Source organism: Trachemys scripta, chromosome 2, assembly GCF_013100865.1.
Source record: "Trachemys scripta elegans isolate TJP31775 chromosome 2, CAS_Tse_1.0, whole genome shotgun sequence".
Taxonomy (NCBI): Eukaryota; Metazoa; Chordata; order Testudines; family Emydidae; genus Trachemys; species Trachemys scripta.
This window is the reverse complement of record NC_048299.1, coordinates 273,519,591-273,534,904: the sequence shown is the minus strand read 5'-3', so window position 1 is coordinate 273,534,904 and position 15,314 is coordinate 273,519,591. Positions and strand designations below refer to the sequence as shown.

At 40.3% G+C, this 15,314-nt stretch overlaps 1 protein-coding gene across 11 annotated transcripts in view; it reads left to right on the top strand.

Moving 5' to 3' along the window:
* The window catches only part of PTK2 (protein tyrosine kinase 2), a 368,873-nt gene that overhangs the window by 136,404 nt on the left and 217,155 nt on the right, over positions 1-15,314 (top strand). For 10 of the 11 annotated variants that reach the window (XM_034763675.1, XM_034763674.1, XM_034763673.1 and 7 more), the window contains one exon: positions 12,961-13,187. In XM_034763675.1, the coding sequence (XP_034619566.1) occupies positions 12,993-13,187 (195 nt within the window). In that variant the 5' untranslated portion in view covers positions 12,961-12,992. Of the gene's footprint in view, positions 1-2,516; positions 2,603-12,960; positions 13,188-15,314 lie in introns of those variants that run through there. The other variant, XM_034763679.1, reaches the window with a different exon arrangement.

Sequence of the window (15,314 nt, the reverse complement as noted above, 5' to 3'; positions counted from 1 at the left end):
TGTAAAGTGTGGACCATTAATGATGGTTTGGAATCTTGATGACTCCCATTGTCTGCAGATGGCTGTATTTACCTGTGAGTCTTCCTGTATATGTGTGTGCTGGCAAGTGAGTAATGAAGTCTTGCATGTCACCTGGAATCCATCTTTAACCTGGTGCTTTTCCAGTGAAGGGGGGTGGAAACCCGGAGGGACAAAGGGTTCCCGCCTTATGCAAAAGATATATAAAGGGGTGGAAGAGAACAAAGGAGAGAGGAGCCATCATGAAGAATCCCCTAGCTATCACCTGAGCTGCAACAAGAGCTGTACCAGGGGAAAGAATTGTGCCCAGGCCTGGAAGGTGTCCAGTCTGAGAAAAAACTTACTGAAGCATCTCTGAGGGTGAGATTATCTGTATTCAGTTTGATTAGGCATAGATTTGTGCATTTTATTTTATTTTGCTTGGTGACTTACTTAGTTCTGCCTGTTACTACTTTGAACCACTTAAATCCTACTGTCTGTATTTAATAAAATCACTTTTTATTTAGTAATTTACTCAGAGTATGTATTAATACCTGAGGGAGCAAACAACTGTGCATATCTCTCTATCAGTGTTATAGAGGGCGAACAATTTATGAGGATTATATGTAAAACGGATTTATCTGGGTTTAGATAACTCCATTGGGAGTTGGGCATCTGAGTGCTAAAGACAAGCACACTACTGTGAGCTGTTTTCAGGTAAACTTGCAGCTTTGGTACAAGTGATTCAGACCCTGGGTCTGTGTCTGGAGCCAGACGGGAGTGTCTGGCTCAGCAAGACAGGGTACTGGAGTCCTGAGCTGGCAGGGAAAACAGGAACAGGGGTAGTCTTGGTACATTGGGTGGCAGCTCCCAAGGAGGTTTCTGTGATCCAACCCGTCACAGGCCCCCTATATGATTTTCCACCAATCTCCACTTTGATATCCAAGGTTAGACAGGATAAGGCCAGAATGATCTTATAGTTTCTTATTGGCCTCTGATCTTGGTTAAATATTATGCCCTTGACCTAACAGCTAGATGTGATACAAGTTTGGGAGAGCAGTGCAGCAGTTGTTCAAATAAAACAGTTGAAGCACCTTATTCCCACCATTCAGGGAGGATACTGCTTGACAGTACCTTACTGTGGGCTCCATGCTGGCACATACTCAAAGAAGAAAGAATGGTTGCTTACGCTAAGAGTAACTGTGGTTCTTCAAGGTATAGTGGTCAGTGCGGAAACCATATTCCCTCTATCCCTGCATTTTGGAGTCCTCAGCAACATGGGCTTTGAATCGTTAGGGAACTGACAGATGGTCACACTGTCCAACCGTTTATGTCCTCGTATGGGAGCATGTGGATGCACAGGATACATGTGTGGCCCCAACAGACATGGCTACATGTCTACAGTAGGATCTGTACTGACAACATTTTGAAGAACCACATTTTTGTAAGATAAGTAATTGTTCTTTTTCAACTCTGCTACTGTGTGAGGTTGGGCTAGTCACCACTCTGTGCCTGGTTTCCTCATCTGTAGAATAGGGTTAATTATATTTACCCACTTTTGAAAAGCAATTTGAGATCTTTGGTTGAAAAGAGCTATATGAGTGCTAAATATTAAAATGATTAATCATTTGGCTAACATTATTATTTATTTCCATTAATGCCTAGTGTGTGCTACATATTGTGCAAACATATAAGAAGGCACAGTCCCTGTCCTGAAGAGCTTACAGTCTTAACAAAGAAATGCATTAGAAATTTGTATTTTGATTTCCTTTGTTTTCGCTTGTGCTAACTAAGGGGTTGATAGCTATGGACTAACGGCTCCCTATTGTATTCTGCGTCTGCAGATGTCAAACGGATTGACCAGACAGCCATTAGGACCTTTCTCTCGTTAATAATCTGAGCTTGGGAAGTGCCTTTTAAACGTGTTGCCCAAGGGGAGCTAAGAGTTAAACATGCTGTTCTGTTTTTCACATGGAAATGGCAGTTTTCAGTGTCTGGGCCACCATTGAAGCATCATAGAATCTGGGTATAGAAAGACCTATTGATCATCCAATCCATATAAAAAAAAAAATGTGTTGTTCATTTGAACACTTCAAGGAAAACCAAGTGTTTTCAATATGAACTGTTAGATCCACAAAGGAGGAATGATTACCAGGAGCATAGTATTCTGTGTATGGTAGTGTGTGACACTATTGCTATAGCTAATTTTTTTTTTTACCCTAGAAATTCCTGCTCTTTAGAGAACTAGTAACTCAGCAATATTAGTTTGCATCAGGCTTAAAATTAAAATGCTGTACAAGTTCTGAATGCCAAGCAGAATTTTTATTTTTATAAAACCTAGTGTAATTTAGTTTAGTCAAGTTTTATTGGGAGATCTGGAAAAATAATTTTGTTTTAATAGATTTCACTTTTTTTGCTTGAACTAAAATAGAATCAACTCTAAAAATTTTACAGGTTATTAGTTTATAATAGGCTGTTTTCATTCTACATGAATAATAGCTGCTATTGTGTATTTTTAGGACAGACTACTCAGTGTGTATACTGCAAGTGTACATGTTTATAAAATTCTGAGGAGACCACTGATTTCTGTGAAAAATTGACTAAGGTTAGTGACATAAATCATAGACAAAAACTGTGTGTTAAGAGTTAAAGTTGAGAGCACACATCAGTAATATAGAGTAAAATACATAATAGGGATGGTGTAATTATCTCAGAGCCAAGCCTTATAAATCTAGAAAAGTCAGAGTTAATGTTAAATGTAAAAGAGATCCAAACATGTTAAGAAATGGAAATGCATCTTTATGGTAACTGGTTTCTTTTTTCTACAAATTCCCCTAGGGAGGGTTCTTGCTCTTGTCTCTGTGAAGATGATTTGGATTATCTGCCACCATTTTGCACTAATTTACCCTTTATATTTTGAGTGTTTATGGTACTTTCAGAGCACAGTTCTTCAATTTGTTCCACAGAGTGCTGCTTAGAAGACCATCTTGAGCTGTTTAGGAAATTTATAGAACAAAGCCAATATGTGTTGTAAAGAAAACTGACTTCAGGTTCAGATGGTTTACTTTGCCAGTTTATTTTGTCACCTTCATGGTTGGGGATGTTGCCAGGATATGATGTGACTTGAAAGCATATAATATTACATTTATTTTTAACTAGATTCTGTAGAAAATTTAGAACCTCTGCCACTCATTTCCTTGTGATTTATTTAAGAAATGTATATTCCCACTATTCTCAATGACTTGCACATTCTATAAAAGTAGACAACAAATAAGAGATGCAAAAATGAGATTACTTCTATTTTATTACGGTGGTATCTGGGCAGCTCAATGAAGGTTCAGGGCCTCATAGTGCTAGCTGCTGTGCAGACAGATAAAAAGACAGTCCCCGGCGCAGAGAATTTACAGTCTAGATGTCGGACAGGATGTGTCAGCTAGACAAAATACACAGGATGGGAGTGGGTTGGAGGATGAAGTAACAAATAGTACAGAGTTTAGAAGGAAAATGGAAGTCTCAGCTTGCCAGTAGCCTAACTAGTGCCAGACAGTATCTGTTGAAGCAATAGTGTATCAGATAAGTCATAATTTGATTAAAATATGATTCATCTGGCTGAGTTAAGAATTTTTTCTTCAAAAGACAAATTTCAAGGGGACTATGGGCAAAGTTAGTATGGTTACCTAAACTCCGTGGAGATATGAAAGCAAACTAAGTACTGAGAATTAACCATTCAGGTTCTTCAAAATTATCTTTTTTGCAGAGGAAAACAAAATCTGAGCCTAACTGGATACCTTGTACTAATTAAAGTTAATTGACATTGGTTTCCTTGTGTTCCCTGCTCAGTGGATTACTAAAATCATTGGTGCAACTCCAAAGTATGGTACTTGCAAATGGAAATTGGTGCCAACTCCAGAGGGAGTTGCTGAGTAGTGTAGAGCAAGAAATAAGAGGACAGTAAAACTGGGTTAAACTAAATGTTTAAGAAATGTCAGTAGTTAGTCCTGTGGGATTATTATGCCAGGGGAGGGGGACATTTTGAGAGTCAAGAGATATTTAACACTTACTTCTTCATATCAAATTGTTAGTAAATATATTATATTGAGATGTTAATCCAAAGTACAAAGCCTTTTGGCCAGTTGTGTCAACGCTATTTAAATATTCATTTCTCAAGATCTATTTTAGTCCCAAAATACAATGCTCAGTACACATATTCGGTGAATAATAAATCGGTGACAGCTAATCTTTCAGTAACACTTAGCAAGGGTGGCATACCAGCCATTGAAGTAGCCTGGCTCAGCATAAAAATATATAAATGAATGTGTCTAGTTTAATAAAGATTTAAATTAGTTTGGGGCTTGTACGAACTTATAAATAGATTTTTGCCACGATGGGACTTGTTAAATTTAGGACAAATGCATGATTAACATGTGCATTGTGTAGTGATCATAGTGCTTCAGAGCTGCCTGCTCTGAATAGCTGTCTCGTAGTCCCCCGGAATATTAAATCACCCAAAGTATTCATACAAAGGAAATGCAGAAATCTTTATCCTGAGGTTTTTGTGGGTAACTTGTACTGCTAAATCTCTGTTGATATTGTGACTAATTATTTGTAGTATCTTTACAAGTCTGCTTATTACAATTTGCAAAACATTTAACTGAAAAAGTGAATACAGTAAATAATTTGTCTGAATCATTGTCAGGTAAAATGAATTTGAAGATACAATCTGTATTTAGGCAATAGGCTCAAAACACAATGGGCAGCTGAATTCTGATTAACGGGCTATTCTTTAATTTATTTAAAAATGCCATACAGTGACTCATTCAGTGAGTCATTCAGGTGAAGTTTAAATTAATGCTTTAAAACAAATTATAAAATGCAAGCAAACTCTTTTTTTGGTGTGGTGGTGATGGGAAGGCTATGCAATTTCTGGATAGACATGTGAATGAAAGCTATTATTATACCTTGCTGTGGTACAGATATCTTTTTTTTTTTTTAAACAAAAACCATTGGCTACTAGCATTGGCTGAACAAAAAATATGGTAGATTACTTTTTCAAAAGCCCACTGAGGAATAATGGGGACATAACAGTATTCAAGTACATAAAAGGTTGTTCTTTTTAACATCTGAGGATAAGACAAGAAGCAGTGGGCTTAAATTGCAGCAAGGCAGGTTTAGGTTGGACATTAGGAAAAACTTTCCAGCTGTCAGGGTAGTTAAGCACTGAAATAAATTGCCCTAAGGAGGTTGTGGAATCTGTGCCTAATCTGCTCTTAAAAATCTCCAATGACAAACTCCGGTCAGGGATGGTCTAGATAATACTTAGTCCTGCCTTGAGTGCAGGGGATTGGACTAGAAGACTTCTCAAGGTCCCTTCCAGTCCTACGATTCTAAGATTCTTGAAGTAAGTGATATGAAGTAAAGTTACTGAAATCCTGCTGATACGCTGCTTATGATAACTGCTCTGAAGGCAATAAGTGAGCATGAAAGAACAGCCATTTTTTCTCCGTGTCTTTCCCTGGCTTTATTCCTAACTTTAAAAAATAAATAAAATAACATAAACTAGACCCTTTAGAAGTGTCTCATCCTCAAATCTTGATCAACTTTTTATGTTGTCTTGATGCTATCAGGTCTGCTGCTGTACTTTTTTCTGCTTACCGCTCATCTTTGTCCTATATTAAATACACATTCAAAATGAAACCCTTATCCTTCCACCAAGTATGTGAACTCTTACTTCTCTGATTCACTCCCTTCTCTTTCCAGCCAGATGGCTCAAAACACATTAAACCAGGCCCACAGTAGAGTCAGACTCTGACCAAAACCAGCCATGCCACCCTTCCACTCTTGCCTCAAGACCATCAATTCTCCTCCCCCAACCCCCACACCTGGACCATTAAATCCACCATTTGGAACCCAGGTTTCAAAACAAAACTTCACTCCTTCCCTTCAGATGACCTGCTTGCAGGCTACTCAATACCTGGACAACTTCCTGATAATCTGTCTGTGCCTCTTCCATGGTACCAAAAAGAGCTCTTCTAAGAGCTTCCTGAGTGACAGATCTTCCACAGTAGCAGCAGAGAGGCTTAGAATTTAATGTCCATCAAAACCAAATTATTTCCTAGTGTTTTTTCCTCTAGGGCAAATTTGAGGAAACTTGGTCGGGCAGTGTGGGGAAGTTTTCAAGTAGGCATTGTCTTCCTATGTTGTACTTCCTACACGGACAGCCTGAATCTTTCATTCCTTGGTACTTCACACCAGTACTAAAATCACATAACACACCCCAACACAATTGCAACTTGCTACTATTTATTTAATGCTATAAATGGCGGAGCTTACAGGGACGTTGTTCCTTGGTGGATGCCAGTCACTGAATCCTAGGGTTGCCAGATGTCTGGTTTTCAACTGGAAAGTCCAGTTGAAAAGGGGACCTGGCAGTTCCCGGTCACCGGAGTAAACATGATCAGCCTCCTTGCCGAGAGGTGGGAAGGTTCAGGGTGCGGAAGGAGGCTCTAGGCTGAGGGCAAGGGATTGAGAGTGCAGGAGGGAGCTCCGGGCTGAGGCAGAGAGGCTCAGAATGCAGGAGGGGGCTGGGGTATGGGAGGAGATGAAGGCTCTGTCTGGGAGTGCGGGCTCTGGGGTGGGGCTGGGGATGAGGGGTTTCGGGTGCGGGCTCAGGGCTGGAGCAGAGGGTTGGGGTGTGGGAGAGAGTTCAGGGTGGTGGGCTCTGGGTGGCACTTACCTCAGGCGGCTCCCGGATGCGGCCAGCATGTCCCTCTGGCTCCTAGGCGCAGGGGCGGCCAGGTGGCTCCGGGCGCTGCCCCCGCCTGCAGGCACCGCCCCCGCAGCTCCCACTGGCCAGCACTCGGGGCGGGGCAGTGCGCCGAGCCCCTGTGGCCATCCCTGCACGTAGGAGTCTGAGGGACATGCTGGTCACTTCCGAGAGCCACGGAATCTGCCTTAGCCCCACTGCAGGTGGCCAACCGGACTTTTAAAGGCCCGGTCAGCACCACCAGGGTCCCTTTTGGGATCTAATAACACACAGAGAACATAATAACACATAGAAAAGAGAGGGGATGGGCCTTTAACTAAATTAGAGGAAGATTTTAAAACTTTTTTTTTTTTTTTTTTTAAATATTAGTGATGGTGGTACTTCTCACTTAAGGTAGATGCATGGAAACCTGTTTAACTCTCACTTAAATCAGTTTAATTTAATAATTTACTAGTACATGCTAAACAAGGGTTAAATGGGTTTAAGTGCATGTACGTTAGGGGTGAGCTGTTTAACTACATAGACTTCAAATTAATTTAGTTAAGACTGTACAGCTTTTCTAATACAGACAAGCCCTAAGTATTAGAATACAATTGCAAATAGATGCACATTGGGTAAATGTCAATATGTATTTGTATAATACCACACTGAATCTGCTCATTAGGTTTGCTTCATTTGAGTGTGCAATCAGTTTTCTCTTTTAAAAAGAAACAAAAACTCTGAGAAGGTATTTGGGGAAAGCCTACTTATAGAAGAGGTGAGACATTTAATGAACGCTCCTAAGGGTAGATGCTTTTTCTGCATGATTTTTCTGTGGAGAATTTTGTTGTAGAAAGGAATCAAGTGTGAGAAAAAAGTTTTCCAAAAGGCAAAGAACAAATATTTGTTTTAAACCTCTCATTATGTTCTGTGTCTCATGAATCAGCACCATCTTGCTCAATCACACCAGCTTCCTGAGAGGGGGGAGTGAGCGATGGGGACGGGGCAGAAGGAGCGAGCAAGGGGGGTGTCTTGGGAAGAGTTGGGGTGGAGCCTCAGGAAGATGTTGGCCAGGGGCAGGGCCCCGGGGGAAGAGGTGGGGCAGGGTGTTCGGTTTTCAGCAATTAAAAGTTGGCAACCCTACTGAATCCTAGTGGGGCCCTCAGTGGCTCCCAGATCTCCATCCAGGATTTGTGTACACGGGGCATTTTCCAAACAAGTAACATTCTTAGTGGAAGCACTTTAAGACATATACTTTTCGTGGGTCTAGCAATAGAAATCCACAGATAGCATTATACTCCCAGCCCATGAGGCAAGGAGGTAAAAAGAATAGGCAAGCAAAACCAGAATAAAAGCAGCAGCCTGCCCACTTTTTCGTCTGTCTGTAAAATTCTTTGCACAATGTAGAATAACAAAAAATATAGGATACCTGCCACATTCTTGAGAGGATGAGGGAAAAGAAGTAGAATAACAAAAGCAGTTATCAGAAGGCAGTTGTTTGTTTTCAACTGATCGCTTTTTCTCCCATCCTACATCTTGAATTTCTGACTCGAAAGTGGATGTAGCAAGATTTGTGATTGAAGAAAGAGGGACACTGTGACAAAAGCAAATGCACCTTTACCTCCCCAAGGGTAGATGAATGCGTGGTTAGTGATTGTGTAGAGAGAAGCAATTCAGAGTACCTCTGTGTAACACTGCTCATTAAATGGTCATTAAAACTGTTCCAAGAACCTTCTTAGCTTGGGACCAAATCTGGCAAAGGAGAACTTGCATTCAGATAGATGGGTGGTGGAAGGAGTCATCTGTGTGTAAAATCCCATGCAGACTATTCAGAGTTTTGATTTTCTATCATAGAATAGTATTATTACAAATATCTCTGAATTCCAATTAAGATTCACACTCACCTTTAGGGTTTAGACACACAACTTAATACATTCAGGCTAAACTATTGTAGGGTTTAATAGTGCATATGAAAAAATTGGACAACTTTTTTTTTTTTTATGAAATGACACATTTTCTTTCAGATACAGGTGACACATAACACAATCTTGATCACTTAGAGGAACCAATATCTTTACTCAGTACAGGAAATTTAGAGTATGACTAAAATTGTAACAAGTAACCTGATACATTTTCATGTCAGTACTCAGAAGGGAGAAGCTTGATAAAGTTGAGTGCAACAACTTTACATTATCACCTATGTCTGAAGTGAAACTACTGTGTTTTCTAGGATGTAGTACATTATTTCTGGTCAATAGTTCATTTTTTTCTCATTTTGAATACAATAACTTAGACTGTTTTGCTGGTACAGCAGCAACACATTTCTACCAGACCTTCATTTGTCTCTGTTGCATTAGCAATGCAGATAATCTAAAAGTTTAGTTTCCTCTCAATAACTTTAAAAATTTGTCATCTAAAAGTTACTTAGAGGGCTTTGTAAAAGACTTTGAACATGGCAACAGAAAGAAATGAAGTCTGAATCTTGATTATAGCTGTGAAGAGGCAGGTGATTAGATTTTTAAGGGAGAAATGAATTCCATAGTTTTGAAGTGAAATGGCGAAGTCATTTCTCTGAAATGTGACCTAGCAGGGGCATAAACTCATATATCTGAACATCTTCAAACCTAAGGTGGGAATCAGAGGATAGAAATAATTTTTATTATAATCTGTATAGATCTTTGTGAGACATTCAAGCGTTAATATGCAGTTGCAGTGTGAAGAATGACAAAAAGGTGGTTCAAATAGTATTTGAACATACAAACAGGACATTCTGGGCCATCTACCCTTCTTTGTACAACAGATATTAAACCAATATAGTCCCAGTTTTGTGCCTCTTTTAATTATTATCGAATTGACTCAAATTCATCAATATGATTATTGGAAAAGAAAAGATTTCTCTGAAAGAAAGCCCATTAAACGACCACCGTACCTACTCTATTTGTATTAATCATTTTTAAATCAATTGAAATGATTGATTTAATAATTTTTTAATTGTCTTAACTCTGTGACCCACATTGCTGGGAAATCCTTAAATCAAAGCACTAAGTCTTGATAGTGAGTTACATAACACTGAGCTTTATTGATCATGTCTGCACTGTGTGATTATTCACAAGCACTGACTCTGTCCATGACCTACTCCTCTGGGAATAAGCAGTTCACAAAGGCTAGGATGAAGTGCATAAGAGGGAGATTGTGGTTTTGGTTGAGGCGGAAACGGTCTCTGGAAATGAGGTTCCAGAAAGGATTAGACTAATTCAGTCTTATCGCTTTTAGGGCATGCAGAAAGATGTCCTGTTGGAAAATACCCTCCTAATGTAACCAGAATGCTGCTGCTGATGATTTGCTTTGTTGTTGTTTTTATTAATTCTATAAGCAGGGAAAGTAAGAGGAGCAGAAGAATCCAGATAGTCCACAAGGCACCTCATTGTATCCTGATTTACCTGGGAAAGGCTTAGGTACTACCTTTCTGGACATTCTAGAAAATATGAAGACAGCTATAATAGAACGTAGCCATCCTCTATTCCCCCCATACCCATGTGACACCCCTCAAGCCATGCACACACTTTGAGCACTGTGGCAGAGTTGGATAAATCACCTGGCAATGACCTGCTGCATGATTTGATAAAAATCGAAACATCTCAGCAGGGCTACTTGATGCTAACAGTCCAGGGACTCTGCTTCTTGATGATCCATTTTTCTCCTCTCTCTGCTCCATTTTAGCATGTTGGTAGGATATTGAGAAACATTAGTGTTGCTGTCTAAAGAACCAGGAATTTGGAGAATAGGACTTTTACCTAAAACATTGCAGATCTTGGACAAGAGGACAGGATAGCTAGACACACAACTTCAAATCCAAATGAGAGTGACTAGCATAATTGTAGACATATCAGCCTTGATATTGTCCCATTCTAAAATATGGATACATTCGTTAATAAAATACTATGGAAATATGTCTCCATTTGTGCTTCAGGTGATTTTTCATCCTTAGTAACTTAGTAGTTTTTCTGTTGAATACAAAGAGGGCTGAATTCGCACTGTAAACCAAAGATCTGTCAGGGGAATGCAAAAACCAAGGCAGTTTTGAGTTTATACGAGTACAAATTAGCATATAATGCTGGTAATCTTATCTTTCTTTATAACTTAAAATAGCCAAACAAATGTTTTATAAACATTTTAACTGTTTTTGGGTTACATCCAACAGTACACTACTGGACTTTAGCGCAGGGCAAAGTCTTACAGCCACATTATAAGCTCTTGAAAATAGGGGGCTGGTTTAATGGAAATGTTAATAGACCCATAATAAGAAATGTAACGTGTTGCTATAATTTAAAACCTATCAGAATTATTGCCCTTTTGGCACCTGATAAAAGAGGAAGTTTAGGTTTTTAAACAAAATTACAATGAATCATAAAATGGTTGAATTGTTATTAAAAACGGCTTTCTTATTTTTGGAATACTTTCTGTCAATCTTGGTTAACTCTCCAAAACATAGCCTTATACTGTGAAGCTTTCAATAGTCCGTGTAGCTGAAAGGCAAAGTTAATGGCAGATTCTCTTACATTTGGTAGCACCTGGCTGTTTGGTGTAAGTAAAGGTATCAGAATTTGGCCTTACATTATTCGACCAAGGTCTGTCAGCTAAGAATAGAACCCAGCTGTCCTTACTCTCCATCCTTCTAGTCAGTAAACTTAAGAATATAGGTTTTCCTGAGATACCACAGTTTAACAGTGGCTTCTAGGGTATATATATTGTTTAATTTTCTTCTCTGCTTTTACTAGTGACCTTCCTCAAAACAAATTTGTGCATATAACCAAAAAGTAAAATATCCTGCATATTTGCCCACAATTCAGTCACTTGTCCTTCAGAAGAGTGTTCTGAAGTGCTTTCAAAGCTCACATGAATTTCCCTAAATCCTATCCTCATATGAAACAGTAGTGCTATGATGTACATCATTATTTCCCATTCTCTGGGACTGAAAACTCATTAGCATTTAATGATGAGGTAAAGAGTATTGTTAGAATTGGAGGGCTGTATCCTCCGATGTCTTTGCAGTCTGCATAAGATGCAGTTCAACAAGCTATGTTAGTCTGCGGTTGGATAAATAGGAAGAGGGGGTTGGAATTGTAGCTTCTTTCTTGATGGAGGGCATATGTCTACCATTTGTTACTCAAGCTGGTTTTCAAGCTGCAAATCATGTCTGATTCGCATCTGCTCATGGCTGACTTATTAGCAACAGCAACCTTTTCTTTCAGAAGCAGACCTTGCCACAATGATCCATGCCTTTCACCACCAGGCAGAATTATTCTAATGTGCTGTATGTAGGACTGTGCTTAAAGACCACTTGGAAACTTCAGCTATTACAAAATGCACTTCCATGCCATTTACTATGCAGTATTCCATGTAGCGGGCACATTATACTTTTTCTCAATAGTCAGTAGTGACTTCCTTTGGTTTCTGGATGAAGAACATGGGGGTTGGTTTTGACCTACAGTATACAGTTCTAAATGGTTTGGGTCCTGACTATCTTATTTTTTCCTCATGCAATAATGTAACACTCACAATTAGCATATAGTTTTGATCTGATGGAGCCTTAGTCTAAACAGGAGGGGCTGGTGACTGGACACTTCTGGTACAGAACCCTCAGTTGTGGGACATATCCAAATTGTTGACCTTCACGGAATGGTGCAAGGCTTATATAGAGGGGACTTCAGGATGTAGCCTTCCAATTTTGACAGGAATTACAGCCCTCCCACCGGTCTACAATCACAGTAAAACTAGAGCATGAGCTAATTCTTTATAATTTAGATACAACATGTCTGGTCTCTCCGACCTTTTTTAAGAGGGGTGGGTTGATAGAAGTATGAGGAAGTTGAGGGGAAATGATCTTGTTAATGGCAGAAGGAAAAACTTTTGTGGATATTGAATGGTTTGAAGAGAGAGAATTTTGTTTAGGGATGAGTCAGAGAGTTTTCCTGACTATTAATCCACTGGGATTTTTGTAAACATATTTTATAAAATATGTATAATGGTTACAGCTTTGGGTAGCAGCTTGATAAGTAACAATAAATTAAAATAAATAACGAATCCTTTAAGAGTCTGAGTTAAAAGTCTGAAAAACATCCTCTTTAGGATTTGCCATAAAGATTTTTATGTATATATGAAGCAGTGTGAGGTTGAGGTGCGACCAAAATAATTTATTTTCTCTTTTTCCCCTTTCCCAGAATATGACAGATACCTAGCATCTAGCAAAACGATGGCAGCAGCTTACCTTGATCCAAACTTGAATCATACACCAAGTTCAAGTGCAAAGACACACCTCAGTACTGGGGTGGAGCGTTCCCCAGGGGCCATGGAACGAGTCTTAAAGGTCTTCCATTACTTTGAAAGTAGCAGTGAGCCAACAACGTGGGCCAGTATTATCCGGCACGGAGATGCTACTGATGTCCGGGTGAGTCTGTTTCCAGAATTCTTATTCTCTAAAGGCTTGTGTATGTTAATATTAAGAAAGTGTGGCACAGACAACTCTAATGGCTGAGGAACACAGATGTTCTACAGTTTATTTTAAATCTTTATCTGACACATGCTGTGAATCATTTCAGGCAAAGCTTTAATTTCTAACAATTTTCTCAGAGAAAAGGCAGACGTGCAAATTGTACCTTAACTTGACAGGGCTGTTGACATTAATTTAGTTCTCATTTCTGTGGCATAAAGACTTCAATATGTAAGAACAGCAACTGAGCTTGATCACACCTGCTTAGATTATTTTACCACTGTGTATTTCCAAAAAGGCATTGTGGGGACTGAGTGTGACTTAAGTGAGTAACAGAAAAAGCTGTGAGAAGCAGACCCTTAAATTATTTATTCTGGAGTGGATGGCACAATAGAATGAGCAGGCCTATATGGAAGGCACAAGTAGCAAGCTAATATTAAGAGACCATTAATTTAAGATTTCCTGGAAGAGGATTCTCTCTTTGAGGTCTCAATGCTGTTTATTAAATTAAAGGAAGGAGACGGAGAACATCTGAAAATGCAAGGATCAAATTCTTTACTTGCTTGGTGTCTTTGTTTTCCCCCAAATTCAGATTTTTCTGTGTGCCTCCCCCCCACCTCCTTTTTTTTCTTTCTTTCTTTTTTTTTTTTTAAATAATCCCTCTTCAAGTGACATATAATCAGGATCTGCTGAAGACAGGTAATGGGTAGGGCAGAAGACAAGGTTCAGAAGACCTGGGTTGTATTTCTAACTCCTACTGACATTTCTGCAAGAGAAAACTTTAAAAAAAAAAAAAAAAAAAATGTGAAGAGTCTAGAATGCCCTCCCCTCTTCCCATTGTTTCTCTTAGCACTGCTGTGTATGGAAAGAATTAACAGCATTGTGAACCGAGGGTAAATTTTATGGCAGTAGTTGTAGACTTGTGAAATGCAAAGTTCCAGTGGAAATTACCCAGAAAATTTCTGAATCATATCCATTTAATAAATTAGCACCTAATGTTCAGAGGGATCTAGGGAAGCAGGCAAGTTATAGGAGCAGAAATCAGAGCCAGCCTTAGCATTTTTTCATGTGGAACAATTTTTTGAAAATCTCCCTCCTCCCTTTAAAATGTCACCAATTCCTGTCCATGATTATCTTACCACCTAAGGGTCAACCTAAGTGGTGAATTTGGTTAGTGAAATTATTTGTTTAAACCCCAAACTAGCTCATTTTATATAAAATGTGTGTGTGTGGTGGGGGCATAAGGGGAGGGAAGGCAAGTGTTAAGAGGGTCATATCTCCGTGCCTCCTACTGCAGAAGTGGATACCAGCTGGTTATTCCTTTCAACACCAGCAATCTATTTACAATGCTGTAATTTTTCAAGGCTATCTTTGAATGGGGAGAGGGACTAAAAACTGTTTCCCCCCAAATGAAATCTAACATTCTTGTGTACATTTCTCATTCCCCAAATCAAAAGTGCCTTTAGTTGTGGTAGGGTTACCATTCGTCCGCATTTACCCGGACATGTCCTCCTTTTTGTGTTAAAAATAGAGTCCGGGGGGGAATCTGTAAATCACTAAAAATATCCGGGATTTCCCCCCCATGCAGAGCGAGGCGCGGCTGGGAGGGCTGCAGGAAAGTCAGCCGCTCGCATGGGGCTCTGGCAGCCAGGGCCCTTCCCCTGCAGTTTGCCGGGCTGGACTCCGGAGCAGCTGTAGAGCTCCTCCTCCCCCCCTCCCTGCATTCTGAGCCGGCCGGCCTGCCAGGCCGTTTGCATCGGGCCTCGGCAGCTCCTCCTCCCCTGCAGCCCAGCGCCCCACTCCGGCAGCACTGTGCAGGGGCAGGGACCGGGTTGTGTGTTGCGCTGGGGAGCGCAGCCACGTGTCCGGCTCCGCACAGAGCCCAACACCATGTTCTGAGCAGCAGGGTAAGGGGGCCAGGGGGCAGGAGAAGGGGCAGGGAGATTTTGGAGGGGGCAGTCAAGAGACGGAGGGGGGGTCGGGAGTTCGGGGGGGGGGCTTTTTGGGGTGGGGGTGGAGAAGGTTTTGGGCAGTCAGGGTACAGGTAGGGGGTAGGGTCCTGGGGGGCAGTTTGGGGGGGGTCTT